The sequence below is a fragment of the Talpa europaea genome (assembly GCF_964194135.1).
Source record: "Talpa europaea genome assembly, chromosome: 15".
NCBI lineage: Eukaryota > Metazoa > Chordata > Mammalia > Eulipotyphla > Talpidae > Talpa > Talpa europaea.
In genome coordinates this window covers 68,021,481-68,035,297 of record NC_140083.1, presented here as the reverse complement: position 1 = coordinate 68,035,297, position 13,817 = coordinate 68,021,481, and the positions used below count along the sequence as shown (strand labels likewise).

At 38.0% G+C, this 13,817-nt stretch overlaps 1 protein-coding gene across 1 annotated transcript in view; it reads right to left on the bottom strand.

The window, feature by feature from the left end:
• LOC311185445 (ovostatin homolog 2-like) overlaps positions 1-13,817 on the bottom strand; it is a gene marked incomplete at both ends in the record, with an annotated part of 44,841 nt that overhangs the window by 17,872 nt on the left and 13,152 nt on the right. Inside the window, 8 exons of the mRNA XM_084256071.1 lie at positions 974-1,103; positions 1,753-1,981; positions 4,788-4,887; positions 8,079-8,223; positions 9,034-9,204; positions 11,040-11,189; positions 11,512-11,653; positions 12,379-12,437. Of these exons, the coding sequence (XP_084112197.1) occupies positions 974-1,103; positions 1,753-1,981; positions 4,788-4,887; positions 8,079-8,223; positions 9,034-9,204; positions 11,040-11,189; positions 11,512-11,653; positions 12,379-12,437 (1,126 nt within the window). The remainder of the gene's footprint in view (positions 1-973; positions 1,104-1,752; positions 1,982-4,787; positions 4,888-8,078; positions 8,224-9,033; positions 9,205-11,039; positions 11,190-11,511; positions 11,654-12,378; positions 12,438-13,817) is intronic.

Genomic DNA, 13,817 nt, shown 5'->3' with positions numbered 1-13,817 from the left:
AATTTTTGTTTGGGTGACATAAGTTCATGATGACAGGTGACAGAGCAAGCGAGGACTAAAAGAATTGGGCAACATTAGTGAAAATAAGGCTTTCATTTGGGATATGATGGATGGACTTGATAGGTCATGCAAATTAGCATTTCAATTGCATTTCAATTACATTAAATTTTTACACAAATGAAGGATGATTGTTCTACCCAAGCATTAGCAACCAGAAATTAGATTATGAAAAGAGGATTTTTAATTGATAATTTTTATAAAGAATAATCAAGAATGAGAGGGCTATTTCCAATGAAAGGAAGTATAAACTGACACCTTAAAGAATGATTTATCCAGTAGAGTAATTGTGGCAAGAATATTTCAGGCAGATGAATAGCAAGTGCCAAAGAGTGTGAGAGTAGATCAGGTAAAGAGAAAGAGAATAGATGTTTAGATTTTCTCTTATAGGTCTCATTAAAAAAATGTAAAGTTATTTGCTGTTTTAAGTTAATAAGTGTATTTTATGGTAAGGATGTCAGATGGTTTAGCAATTATTCTTTATATTGGAGGGAGTATGGAGAAGGGATTGTAATTGGGTAAAAGGAAGAATGCATAGAGGACAACATTCTACTACAGTTTAAAAGACATTAAAGAATAAGACTCAAATGGCCTTCCCCAAACCCATCCTTGCCTGTTCTCCAGTGCCAAAATGAAGACTTTGTGCCCTACTGGGCATATTTAATTATGCTAAATCCATAATTAAATATCCTGGGAAAGTGTATGAATCATATATATCCTTATCCTGCCTCATTCTTTTTTTAATGACCTAGAACTTAGTTTTATTGTAAAAACCACAAAGAATTATGGATAAATTGAAAAAAAAAAAAGAATATGAGGGAGAAAATTGTATAGGGGATTTGAAGACAATAAGGAGAGGCAAAAAAAAATGGGCTGGCTTTCCATGAAAGAATGCCATAGACACACAGTTGCTTACCTAAGTTCTTAGGTAGAAGAGTCCAGATATAGGTTTTCTTCTCTCCAGCTTGGATAACTTCATTCCTATTGTTTTTAGAGGTGCTGATATTTGCCTCAAAATTCTGAGATCTTTCCAGTTGAACAGAAATCTAAAAAAATAATTATGCATCAAGGGTAGCACTATAAATACTTTGCTTTTACTCCTTTTCCCATTTTGGAAAAATGCTGCTGTATCTATTTTTTTTTTAAAGATTTATTTATTTATTTATACAAGCACTGGGTACAGTCAGAAGCGCGGGAGGGTGAGAGAATTCACCAGAGCCAGAGCGGAGAGCAGAGCAGGCAAACTGATGAAGTACGCTGCTGAGGGGAGCATCAGGCAGCCGCAAGGTCTGCGCACCATGTGGGACCCTCGCCCTGTGGCCGGGGATCGAACCGGCGCTGTAGAGGCTGCGGGTAGCTTCACAACCCAGCACTCAACCACTGAGCCACCGGGGAGGCCCCCATATCTATTTTGTTTTAAGTTTGCAAAAATAAAAGATACTAAATGACTCCACTTGTTACATGATAAATATGGTAGAACACATATCATTATGGAATGACATTCTCAAAGCAGTATTTAAATCATTGCTGTGCGTTAAAGTAATTGTTTTCATTTGGGTAATATGGAAACAAGCCTTATCCCTTTAGAGGACAATTTTGCAGTTGAGAATAAAAATAATATGGCAGTAGTGAAAGAATATATTAAGGAATGTTTTGCCCTTGTTCATTTGCCTCCAGGTTAAAAGAAGCACTCACCTCTACACAGGTATTCAGGTAGCTGAAGACATTGACAATCAAATCAGATCGTTCATTTCGAACAACAGAGAAGGGGAAGGTCATTTCAACAAAGAAAGGTTGAAAGACTTCTAGGGTGGCTGTTGATGAGATGCCAAATCCATAATCACCATTTACACAGAAGCTGTTGGCCTTCCATTGTGTTAGAGTATCAGGGATGGAGAATGAAAGGTCTGTTGAGCCTGAGGAACTGCAAGGATAGATTATTGGTAAATGACATGCTTTGTCTAAAGCAGGAACCTAAATTTAATCCAGAGTAAGCAAAAAGGAATTAACTGAAGGTTGAAAATGAATTATAGTGTTAGACAGGACATTAGATACAGATCTTGAGCGCTGGATTTTTAAAAAATTTAACATTCAAAAGATCACATTTTTTTTTAAATGGTTTATGGTTCTGTGTATGATTGAGAAGTATAGCATCACATCTGTTCTGAATATTTCTTTAAATATCACATTATTATTTAAAAATTGAGGTAGCTTATATGTACCTGCATGAAATTAATAGAGAAACAATGCCAGAGGGAAAAAATAGGTCATCATTTTGTCAGTGGAACAGTGAGGAGCAAACTCCAGGCCAGTGAATGATGTTCTTTATGAACTCCGCCCCCATTGTCCCGCTGGTGACATCTCAGAACCTTGGATTACAACTCCCAGCATGCAGTGAACCAGGCTTCCCAAACGGGAAGGAGGAAGGGGTGAAGCAGATAGATATTGCAGTTGGAACACAGGAGGCAGGAGAGACACGTGGAGAGAGATATATGGAAGATAGATTGAAGGAAGAGACACTGGAGAAGAGGCATGTGGGTGAGAGACATGCGGGGAAGCTGCACTTGCTCCTTGTTCCTGGTGGTTTTAGCATTTTTGGCAGAGAAATGACAACCACTATCCTGGCGTCATAGTGGAGCATATGGTGCATTTTGAATTTCAGGTTTCTCTGTCCTCCTCCGGTACCTGCCTAGCCCCTTTCTCGTGTGTCCTGACCTGAAGGTGCCTTAGACTTGTGGCAAGCACTTGAACCTTGGCCTGCCCACTTTGCTTGAAGCCTGTTTAACTGGCATTTGCCCACAAGGGATGGGTAATATTTAGAGTCTGATCAGGAGTCTGTTATTTGAAATCTTTTCTCCTCCTCACCCTCTCTCTCTCTCTGTCTGTCTCTGTCTATCTGTCTGTCTCTGTCTCTCTCCACACCAGTGAAAGATGAAGATCTTTCACACTAAGTGTCTGCTTTCTCTGTTTTTATTTTTTTTTTTTTTTTTTTTTTTTTTTTTTTTTATTTTTTTTTTTATTTTTATTTTTTTTTTTTTTTTTAATAAATTTTATTGTTATATTCCCCATACAATTGCAGCCCCCCATTCTGACCCCAATCCCTCCCCTCCCGCCCCCGCCCCCCTAAAAGTGTCTCTGGTTCATAGTTTTTTGTTGATTTTGATTTTCACTTTCTTATAGTTATTCATTTTCCTGGTCCATTATTTAAGTTTTCTAGATTCCTGCTATGAGTGAGACCATCCGGTATTTTTCTTTTTCTTTTTGGCTTATTTCGCTGAGCATGATCCCTTCCAGCGCCATCCATGTTGCAGCAAATTGCATGTGTTTATCTTTTTTGAATGCTGAGTAATATTCCATGGTATATATGTACCACATCTTCTTGATCCAGTCATCTATTTTTGGGCATTTGGGTTGTTTCCAAAGCTTAGCTATTGTAAACAGTGCTGCTATAAACATAGGGGTGCAGGTGTTCTTTGGAATTGATGTTTCTGTGTCCTTTGGGTACATACCTAGGAGTGGAATTGCTGGGTCATATGGAAGCTCTATGTTTAGTAGGTCCAGAAATCTCCACACAGCTTTCCACAGTGGTTGGACCAGTTTGCACTCCCACCAACAGTGCAGAAGAGTTCCTTTTTCTCCACACCCTCGCCAACATTTGTTGTTGCTAGTTTTTTTAATATGTGCCATTCTCACTGGTGTAAGATGGTATCTCATGGTAGTTTTGATTTGCATTTCCCTGATGACAAGTGATGTTGAACATTTTTTCATATGCCTGTTGGCCATTTGCATTTCCTCTTCAGAGAAGTTTCTTTTAAGCTCTTCTGCCCATTTTTTGACTGGATTATTTTCTTTGTTGTTGTTGAGTCTCATCAGCTCTTTGCAGATTTTTGTGATCAGTCCTTTATCATTAGTGTTGGGTGCAAAAATGTTCTCCCAGTTGGTGGGGTTTCTCTTTGTTTTTGTTATTGTCTCTTTTGCTGTGCAAAAGCTCTTTAATTTGATATAGTCCCAGCTGTTTATCTTTGCCTTCACTATCACTGCTTTGGGTGATGTGTCTGTAAAGATGTCTTTGATGTGCAAATCATGTAGTGTTTTGCCTATATTTCCTTCTATATATTTTATGGTTTCAGGTCTTATGTCTAGTTCTTTAATCCATTTTGAGTTGATTTTTGTGTATGGTGTGAGGTGATGGTCAAGCTTCATTCTTTTGCATGTAGCGACCCAGTTTTCCCAGCACCATTTATTGAACAAACTTTCTTTGCTCCAATGCATAGTCTTTGCTCCTTTGTCAAAGATTAGTTGACCATAAATCTGTGGGTTTATTTCTGGATTTTCTATTCGATTCCATTGGTCTGTATGTCTGTTCTTGTTCCAATACCATGCAGTTTTGATGATTATGGCTTTGTAGTATAGTTTAAAGTCTGGGAGTCTGACACAATGGCAAATACAGATGTTAACATATCAATATTAACTCTAAATGCTTTCTCTGTTTTTATGTGCATGGATGCTTGGACCCTTTAGAATGTGCAAAATGGGTTTTTCCCCTTTACAGTTTGGGGTCTCTGAGTACCCTCAGTTGTACAGTTACAAATAAATGCAAAAAAAGGTGATGTTACATATTTTTACAAATTTGGCACTGCTTTATATATCCAGAAATAAAGTTTAAGAAAGAAAATCAAAATGAAAATTGAAATAAAGACACATAGGAAAGAAAATTGTTAAGAGCTCACTTGACCCTAACGAGGTTCCATAGCCAAGTCTCTGGAAACTTTGTTCTTACTGTTTCCACTATAGCCTGTTCTGCAAATATGGGTGTGAGAATGCCATCAGCTAAAAAGAAAGAGAAACGCGTTATTTAGAGAGAATGAACACCCAAGTTTCAGTGACACACACCTCAGCTCTATTGGCAGCCATGTGTGCTTAGTGTGAAGCAATGTGGGATTAGCTCTTAGAGGGCACTGCCTGAGATGTGAATGTGCATCTCACCCCAGGCACTAGCATTTCCATGTTCAAGTCTCTCTCAGTATTATAACCAACACCAGACAAGCAAAACTGACAATCTGCTTACATTTTTTCCTCCACAGCCAGATTTAGAGAAAATGAGGTCTCTTCACTGATTTAAGTTTCTCAGCTGACATTCAGGTGTCCTCCAGAAAGCACTCTGGTTCCTGCCAGTTCCACTAACTGACATTAATTTTGCTAAAATTCGTAATGATTTAGTATCGGTAATCCTAAGGAATACTTTCGCCATTTGTGTGGCCTCTGGGCTATATTTGATAATCTTAACCTCTGTGTCCTTCCCAGTCCCAACTGTTAACTTTCTTAAGACTTCTAGATTTCTTCTCACCTCTTTGACACTCTTGTTTTGTCTTTCTCATTTGAGGATGGAATCTCTACATCTTGATGGGTTCCTAAGAGTTCTGTTTTAGGCTTCTAAGCACCTGTCTCCCCATTGAGATCCTCACACATGGCTCCCATCATAGTACTTCTGCTGCTGTCTCCTGAATTTCCCTTCTACCTGGGCCTCTTCTCTGAACTCTGACTTGTGCCTGCAACATCCTTGGGCACATTTCTTTGCAGATGTCTTATAAACATTTCAAATGGAAGTGTCCCAATCATATACTCTCCCTTCTTCTATCCAACACTTCTCATCTCTATAAAGAATACCAAAACCCACCCATTTAACAACACCAGAAACTTAAAAATTGTTCTGAACCCTGTCCTACACCCCATTATGCATTTTCCATAACCAGCCAATTGAAAACAGTTCTTAAATTTATGTGCATGGTGCATTGGTGAAGGAAACTTTAAGGGGACTACACCTGAGGGGGTGGGGGAAAGAAAATATTGTTTAAAAATGAAAAATGATGTAAAAAATTATCTTACATTTTTCCATTTCTACTTCCTTTTTATAAGTCAATTTAATTATTAGCATTAATAAAATTCCATAAGTCTTTAGCCTTTAGCAGCCTAAATCCTATCCCTTTTTCCGCAGAGCAGCCAAAAATATCTTTTAAAAACACAGAATGTCTGCTTAAAACTTGTCAGTGGTATATTATTACATTAAAATGATATTGCAGGGCCTCCCTGGTGGAGCAGCAGTTGAGCGCTGGGTTGCGAAGCTGCCCGCAGCCTCTGAAGCGCCGGTTTGATCCCTAGCTGCTGGGCGAGGGTCCCACATCAGGCGCAGACCTCTCCTGCTGCCCTCTGCTCCCCTCAGCAGTGTACTTCGTCAGTCTGCCTGTTCTATTCCCCGCTCTGGCTCTGGTGAATTCTCTCACCCTCCCATGCTTCTGACTGTACCCAGTGCTTTTGTAAATAAATAAATAAATCTTTAAAAAAAATACAACTAAAAATAAAATGATACTGCATTAACATTCCAAACTCCAAATAGCCTTCAAGGTCTTTGTGATCTGCCTACTTTCTGTTCTTGCTTTAGTATTTTTACTCTTACCCTGGAGCCATAACTCCTACCATTCTGATGTGCTTTTAGTTTCTTGACTAATCTTTCATTGTACTTTCTTCTCTGCTCTGAATGTCTTTCTAAGTCTTTTTGTGGTGTATTATCATTCAATTTCAGGTCTTAGTATGAATGCTACTTCCTCTAGTAGGACATAATGTCCCCTTGAGAAATTTACATCTCTCCTATTCATATTCTTTCCGTTTAATACTCTCCTCCCTGATTTTAGGAATTACCTCTTTCACTGTAATGTTTTCCTGTTAGACTAAAAGTTCTAGGAAAACAAATACTAAGCCACTGAATTTACAATATGTAACTTGGATCCTGGCCACAGCAAAGGTTTATTGACTGAATTAATGAAGAACTAAAGAAGTGGAGAATAAAATGAGTGACTTTGGATTTCAGTACATTTTATTCAAAGATAAGGAAAAGTTTAGATGTTTCTGATAAAGTTCACTAAATATGGTATGATCTAGTAACAGAAAAGTCTACAGACTGTAGACTAGGACTTAACTTCTGGACTTCATAGTGTCTCTTCAGTACTCACTGAATCTGCTTGTATAAATTTGTCAGGGCATTAGTGTTTCTGAAGTGGAGTTTCTGATACTCATCTCAGGATCAGTCCAAGTTCAAGTACTGGACTAATCTCAATGTTAAATCAAAGGGATTTAAAGAATGTCACTCAAGTATTTTCAGATCTGGAACACAGCTTTGATTTGGTTTCTGTTTTGATGACCTTGTTTCATTTTGTTTCTCTGACTAAATTTCTCTATTAGAAACCTGCCAAATTACTTATTCAGCTAAGATGAAGGCTGTTTTGTGCTTATGGTCTTCCCAATAGAAAATGGGCTAGTATTTGAACACATTTCTCTGATGTTAGCTGCTTGACTCTGGGAGTCAAAATTTCCTCTACCTTGAACTCTGCATAGTAGGATGTAGTATAATAAGGTACAAGGTACAAGGGCCTTAATAGAATATAATGATTGTCCTCCCATTTCAATCACACTGCATACTCCTATATACTTTTTTTTTAAAAAAGATGTATTTATTGATTAATTGATACAACCACTGGGTACAGTCAGAAGTGCGGAAGGGTTAGAGAATTCACCAGAGCGGGGAGCAGAACAGGCAGAAGGACCGAAGTACACTGCTGAGGGGAGCAGCGGGCGGCAGGAGAGGTCTGCGCGCCATGTGGGACCCTCCTCCGGTGGCCAGGGAGCAGCCAGGGATCGAACCGGCACCGTAGAGGCTGCGGGCAGCCTCGCAACCCAGCGCTCAACCCCTGCGTCACCGGGGAGGCCCCTCCTATATACTTTTTGATATCATATTCTACCAGTAAAAATAACCTCCCTATCATATATGTAACTAATTATTCCTTTTTATCAAACATATTTCCAGTCTGCCTTATTGTACTTTATTCAACTGAAGGATGTCTAGTTGTAGTCAAAAGCATGGCATAATTTACACATGAAATCCTAATATTTAGAGTTTTATCCCACATATGTCCAAATTCCATGAATCCTTTGGCCATCTCTCACATGCAAAACTCTGGATGACTCACGTGCATTCCTTGATGCGACGCTGTACATCACCTCATATCCACCTGCTTCTCCATAAAGTGGCCTAAAGAATGGCATCTTTACCCCCATTGAACAAACTGTTGGTTTCCGGTAATGGAGATTAGTAAAGATTTTCAAACCCATGTTCTTCAAAGAAACAAACAACAAAAGAAAAGTGGTGCATTCCTTTTATGCAAGACCTGTAACAGGACTTTAAAAGGGGAATGACAAATAGATGCTAAATACATGTTACCTCTGCTAGCAAGGGCCTGGGATTTTTTTAAAATGTATTTTTATTGAGTTAATACTGGGATTTTAGAAGTCATGTCACCTTTGTTAGATAGAAAATAGATAATCAATATGCTTTATCTAGCACTTAGTTCTACAATTTTGCTAAGTATTTTTACATATTCTCAATATATTTCTAAGAAAAAAATAGTTATAGGGTAGGCATTACCCTAATTAACATCACACACACGCACACACACACACACACACACAGAAACACACATGCAATGGACAGTTAGTAATCTGGAGAGCTGGTACTTAAACTAAAATATCTAATTCTATGCCCCTTTTCTTCTATACCTGTGATTTCAATTATAAAGATCTTTTTAAGAAGGCATAACTAATGATACCTAGATAAAGATGGAACCCAGACAATATTTAGCCTCTTGATTTGATTATTTATATATAATACTTTTCACAATAAATTGAAGTCTCTCTCATTGCTTTGAACATGAAGTTGTATCATTTTAGCCACCACTTATTTTCAACAAGAAAGAAAATCAGCAAAAATTAGTACCTCCTTTTTATAAGACAATTTCTGAGTGTTCTTTAAATAGCTTACTGACATTGATCACAAAGAATAGGAAGAAAACAATATAATTAATAAAATGTAACCATGCATTATGAATACTAAAACTGAGATTGAACTGAAATAATTTTTGATCTTACCTTGACAATAAAATCGATATCTCCATCCACATAGTTGCTTATGGGTATATAATACAAGCCATTGTAAAACATATCAGTCTGAGGAATGCAAGGTTCTACTTTGCCATCATCAAGGTTGAGACCAATATAGGAATAAGCATATGGTTCTATATTTGAAAGCAAGTGATACACCTACGATAAAGAGCAGATAGTTCGATGACTTTAAGTGCTGCTTTTATTTTTAAAATTTGGCAATTTTTTTTTGCCATAACCATTTATTCTTTCCTTGAAGAGCATAGCTTTAATATATAATCCAACAATTTTGAGTCAACTCATGCTTCCAGAAGAGAAAAGCTTCAACTGTGTTTTAGGTGGTCAACATCATGTTCACACAATATTTTAACTGTGATGCAAGATGTGGGGTAGCATGTAGGAGAGATGCTTGAAGACCTGTGTTTAATCCAAGGCTTAGTGTACTGGTAATTCATTGCAGCTGTAAGAATGAATTAAAATGGACCACAGGGAAAGTACCTGAATTGGAAAGTAATTCCAAGAGAAGATCCAATAAAGTTTTTCTAGAAGAGGGGAAAGCAATGGAAAGACTAATATTTAAAATTAGAATTCAAGACAAATTCTGAGAGGGAAAGATTTGAATTTACACATCACCTGGAGCTACTGATTAGCTGACAAATTTTCTCCCAAACAATACATTTTGAGAGATATTTTACTAAAACTATTGAATCTTAAATATAAAGGAAATAAACCCCTCAAGATCTCAGGCAAAAAAAATCATGTAATTACAAGGTCAAATGATTCAGACTTAGGTTAGAATTTTTTTTAAAGATTTATATTGATGCATACAAGAACTGGGGTATAGGCCACAGGTGCGGGTGTTGTGGGGGAGGGTAAGAGAATTCACCAGAGACAGAGTGGGGAGCAGAACAGGCTCTGGGAAACAGAACAGGCGGATCTACTGAAATACACTGCTGAAGGGAGCAGCAGGCAAGACAGCGAGAGGTCTGTTATGCCATGTGGGTTTTCTCCCTGGCCAGGGAGTGGGGATAGCTTGATAACTCTGAGACTTAACCCCTGCGCCACCAGGGAGGCCCTGTCAGAACTCTTAAAAACAATCTTCTAAGCCAGGCAATGTTAGAGTACCATTTTCAAGAAAAGAAAGTAGGAACCAAAGATTCCTACTGATCTCATAACAAGGCTTTAGTAAAAAAATTTTAAATAAGCAAAATTTATGCAACCAAAAGGTAACAAAAGAAACAGGAAAAACCTTGTGGATGTGAATCAAAAATGGATGTAAACGTTATATGTTCTGACAAAGAAGGAAAGATGCTACTTTGTTTTTGTATTTATTTTCTTACATTGTTGTTAATTTTTGGACAGTATTTGATTTCTCCCCTCAGGTGCAGTCCCTGTAGTTCTTCCACCACCACAGCACCCAAAATCTACCTTCACCTCCCCTTTTTGGGACCCTTCCCCTCACTTTCCCTGCTGTATGTCTCAGATCTATATGGTCAGCTTGCAAATTTTGTCTTTTATCTGACCCAGAAGATGCTACTTTAAAATGAGATGGTCTCACTCATAGCAGGAATCTAGAAAACTTAAATAAGGGACCAGGAAAAAGAATAACTGTAAGAAAGAAAATATCAAAATCAACAAGCAACTATGAACCAGAGACACTCTATGAGGGGTAGGGGGCGGGGAAAGGAGGGCTTGGGGTCAAAACAAGGGGGTTGTAATTGTATGGGGAATATAAAAAATAAAATTTAAATAAAATGTGAAAAAAAAATTTTAAAATTTAAAAAAATTAAAAAAATAAAATGAGAGGTCGGAAAGTAGAATAAGGATATCGGCTGCTGTTTAGGTTTAAAGATTAGGTAAGAAGAAAAGTGAGGTTAGGGCATTATAAAAGATGAGTAAAAATAACACTAAAATAAAAATTAAGCCTCAGCTAAATGTGAAGAAATTCTGTAGCAAAGGAGAAGAGACTCAAAGAGAAAAATCTGAGCGCTTACAGTTTCGGGTGACAGGTCTTGTTCAGGTTTCAGGAGAAGGACACTTTTATCCACAGCCTGGAGGGCACAGAATGAATCAGGGGCTGCTTGAAGATAGAGACGAACATTGGAGCCAGGTAGACCCCGCTCTTTGGAGAACTTTATGCTGACCTTAAGAGAGAAAGAAAATGTTATGAGTAGATGAAAATTATTTGAATATACTCATTTTTTCCCAAATAAATCTTTATAAATGTTTTGTACTGTTATTTCTCCTGCTTAATCTCTTCCTCAGCTCCCCTTAAAGCCCTTTACCCACCTCCTGTCATCTAGGCTTGGTGTTATGGCCAAAGATGATTTTCTGTCATCCCCTATGATTTAATGATAGCAACATTTATGGTGATTAACATGTAAGGTAACATTAGTCAGAGAAGAAGGAGACATAGGGAGAAAACTGCTCACCCCACTCAGAGGCAAGAAATAAAGGAAACATCACCTTGTTTTTAAAGCACTTCTCAACCTGGAATTTGATGCTGTCAGCCACAATCTCCCCACTGGGGTGAATGGTGTAGATGAGCATGTCAGCCACAGGAGCCAGATCAGCACTGATGTTGATTGGAAACGAGAAGCTTCCATTCCTGGCTGTGTGAACAGATGTCATCAACACACACAATGCCAACAATTTCCTTACTCACAGTGTACATGTCAATAAAAGAGAAAGACTTAGGGACAGAATGAGCAAAACCATTGGGTTTTATTTTTTATTTATTTGTTTATTTTTTAAAAAAGATTTATTTATTTATTTATACAAGCACTGGGTACAGCCAGAAGCGCGGGAGGGTGAGAGAATTCACCAGAGCCAGAGCGGGGAGCAGAGCAGGCAGAAGGACCGAAGCACACTGCTGAGGGGAGCAGCAGGCAGCAGGAGAGGTCTGTGCGCCCTGTGGGACCCTCCTCTGGTGGCCGGGGAGCAGCTGGGGATCGAACCGGCGCTGCAGAGGCTGCGGGCAGCTTTGCAACACAGCGCTCAACTGCTGCACCACCGGTGAGGCCCTGGGTTTTATTTTGATGGCAAAAAATTAAGTAATAAGAATGATATATACAAATAAGGAATTTAATAATTTAAGCAGTAACACTTTGGATTTGGGATATCACTTTCCTAGAATGTACTTGATAACTTGGCAATAATAGGAACAAGTTGAAATCGCCAACAATATATTTAGTAGCTTACCCTAGGCCATGTTAGCTATTACCCTGCAGCTACAAATCAAAATATTAAGTATACTTCCTAACCTCTTGACTTAAAAAAGAAAGGATAATGAAGGTAGAGATGTTTAGAAATGAGTGTATTTATATTCAACACACACCTTTGTTTCTGATTTCATTTTGTCCACTAAGAAAGATAGCTCCTTTTACCATCATCTGTGCAGAAAAAAGAAGACACAAAGTGTGATATATTTTTTAACTGATATCATCTTAATGTTAGATAATGAATGCCTTTGTGACAGTAATCCTATTCCATAAGATAAGGTACTTCTATGAACAAGAAAAATGGATTTTGCACAACTTGGCAAAGAGCAGAGGAAGTGATAATTGAAGTGACTATGATGGACTAGAAACTTGCTGAACAATATGCAGTGGGCAAGAGGGTGCATAAAGCTCTGAAATTGCTCAGGATTTAAATAAGCCTTAGCCTACTCATTACCTTTGTGACCTTGTTATAGAGTGCATCTCCTTGAAAGGGGGAGGAATATTGCAGTGCAGTGAACAGGCATTATTTTTCCCCATGCCTGCTTACATGCAGCCACCTTGGATTACAAGTCCCAGTATGCCATGAACTGGACTTCCTGAGCAGAGAAGCTATTGGGAACTAGGAGTGGAGGTGAGCAGCTAGGTGTACCTATGTAACACAGAAGGCAGGTAGGTACTCTTGCTTCTTTAGCCCCTGATTTGCACCCAGATAGCATTTGCTAGCAGGATGGATATCTGACCATGTTGGCCAATTAACTGTCTCTCTCTCCTCCCTCCTCTAACTGCCCTTGTGGATAAACATCTTGTTTAAATTTTTCTCTGCATGTCTGCTTTTGGGTCTTGTCACAGTAGTGAGGACTCATACCAATGTTACCTCATTTTCCCTGGGGGTTCCCTGAGACAGCCTAATTTCCCTACTTTTTTTTTTTACTTCTTTGCCTCTGTTCTCTTATTTGTAAATGGAAATAGCCATGGGCTGATTAAAGTGTTAGCACATATAAAGGTCTATAACAGTGCCTAACACATAATACTTACTCAAGGAATAAGTCATTGTTTCCAATTGGAAATATATAATTGAGGAAGCTAAGGCTTAGAGAGTGTAAGCCATCTGTCTGAGATCAACTAGTTTTAATGATAAATAGGAAAGAGTAGAGAATTCCAGTTAGGAGTGTCTTAATTTCTAAGTCTGTAGCTCAATACGCTTTAGAAACAAAATGAATAAATATGGAGACAGAACCTAAAAGACTAATTCCTTTTTTATTTTTATTCTTGCTTATCAAAATCAGCCTTTCACCTTACTCTTTAGTATGTGCCTGATATTTTATTCATGAAGAGTCAAAGATATTTGGTGTTTGAATGTTTAAATATCAAATATTTTAAAAAGTAGACACTGACTTAGTAGACTAAGTTTTTCAACCTTAGATCTTAGATGTTTGTTTGCTTTTGTGTTTGTTTTTAAGGGATCCAGTACTTTTCACCAACAAAGTGAGAAGCTGGGCTCACAATAATATTAATCACATTAATTATTGGAAATTATTAATCACATAGTAA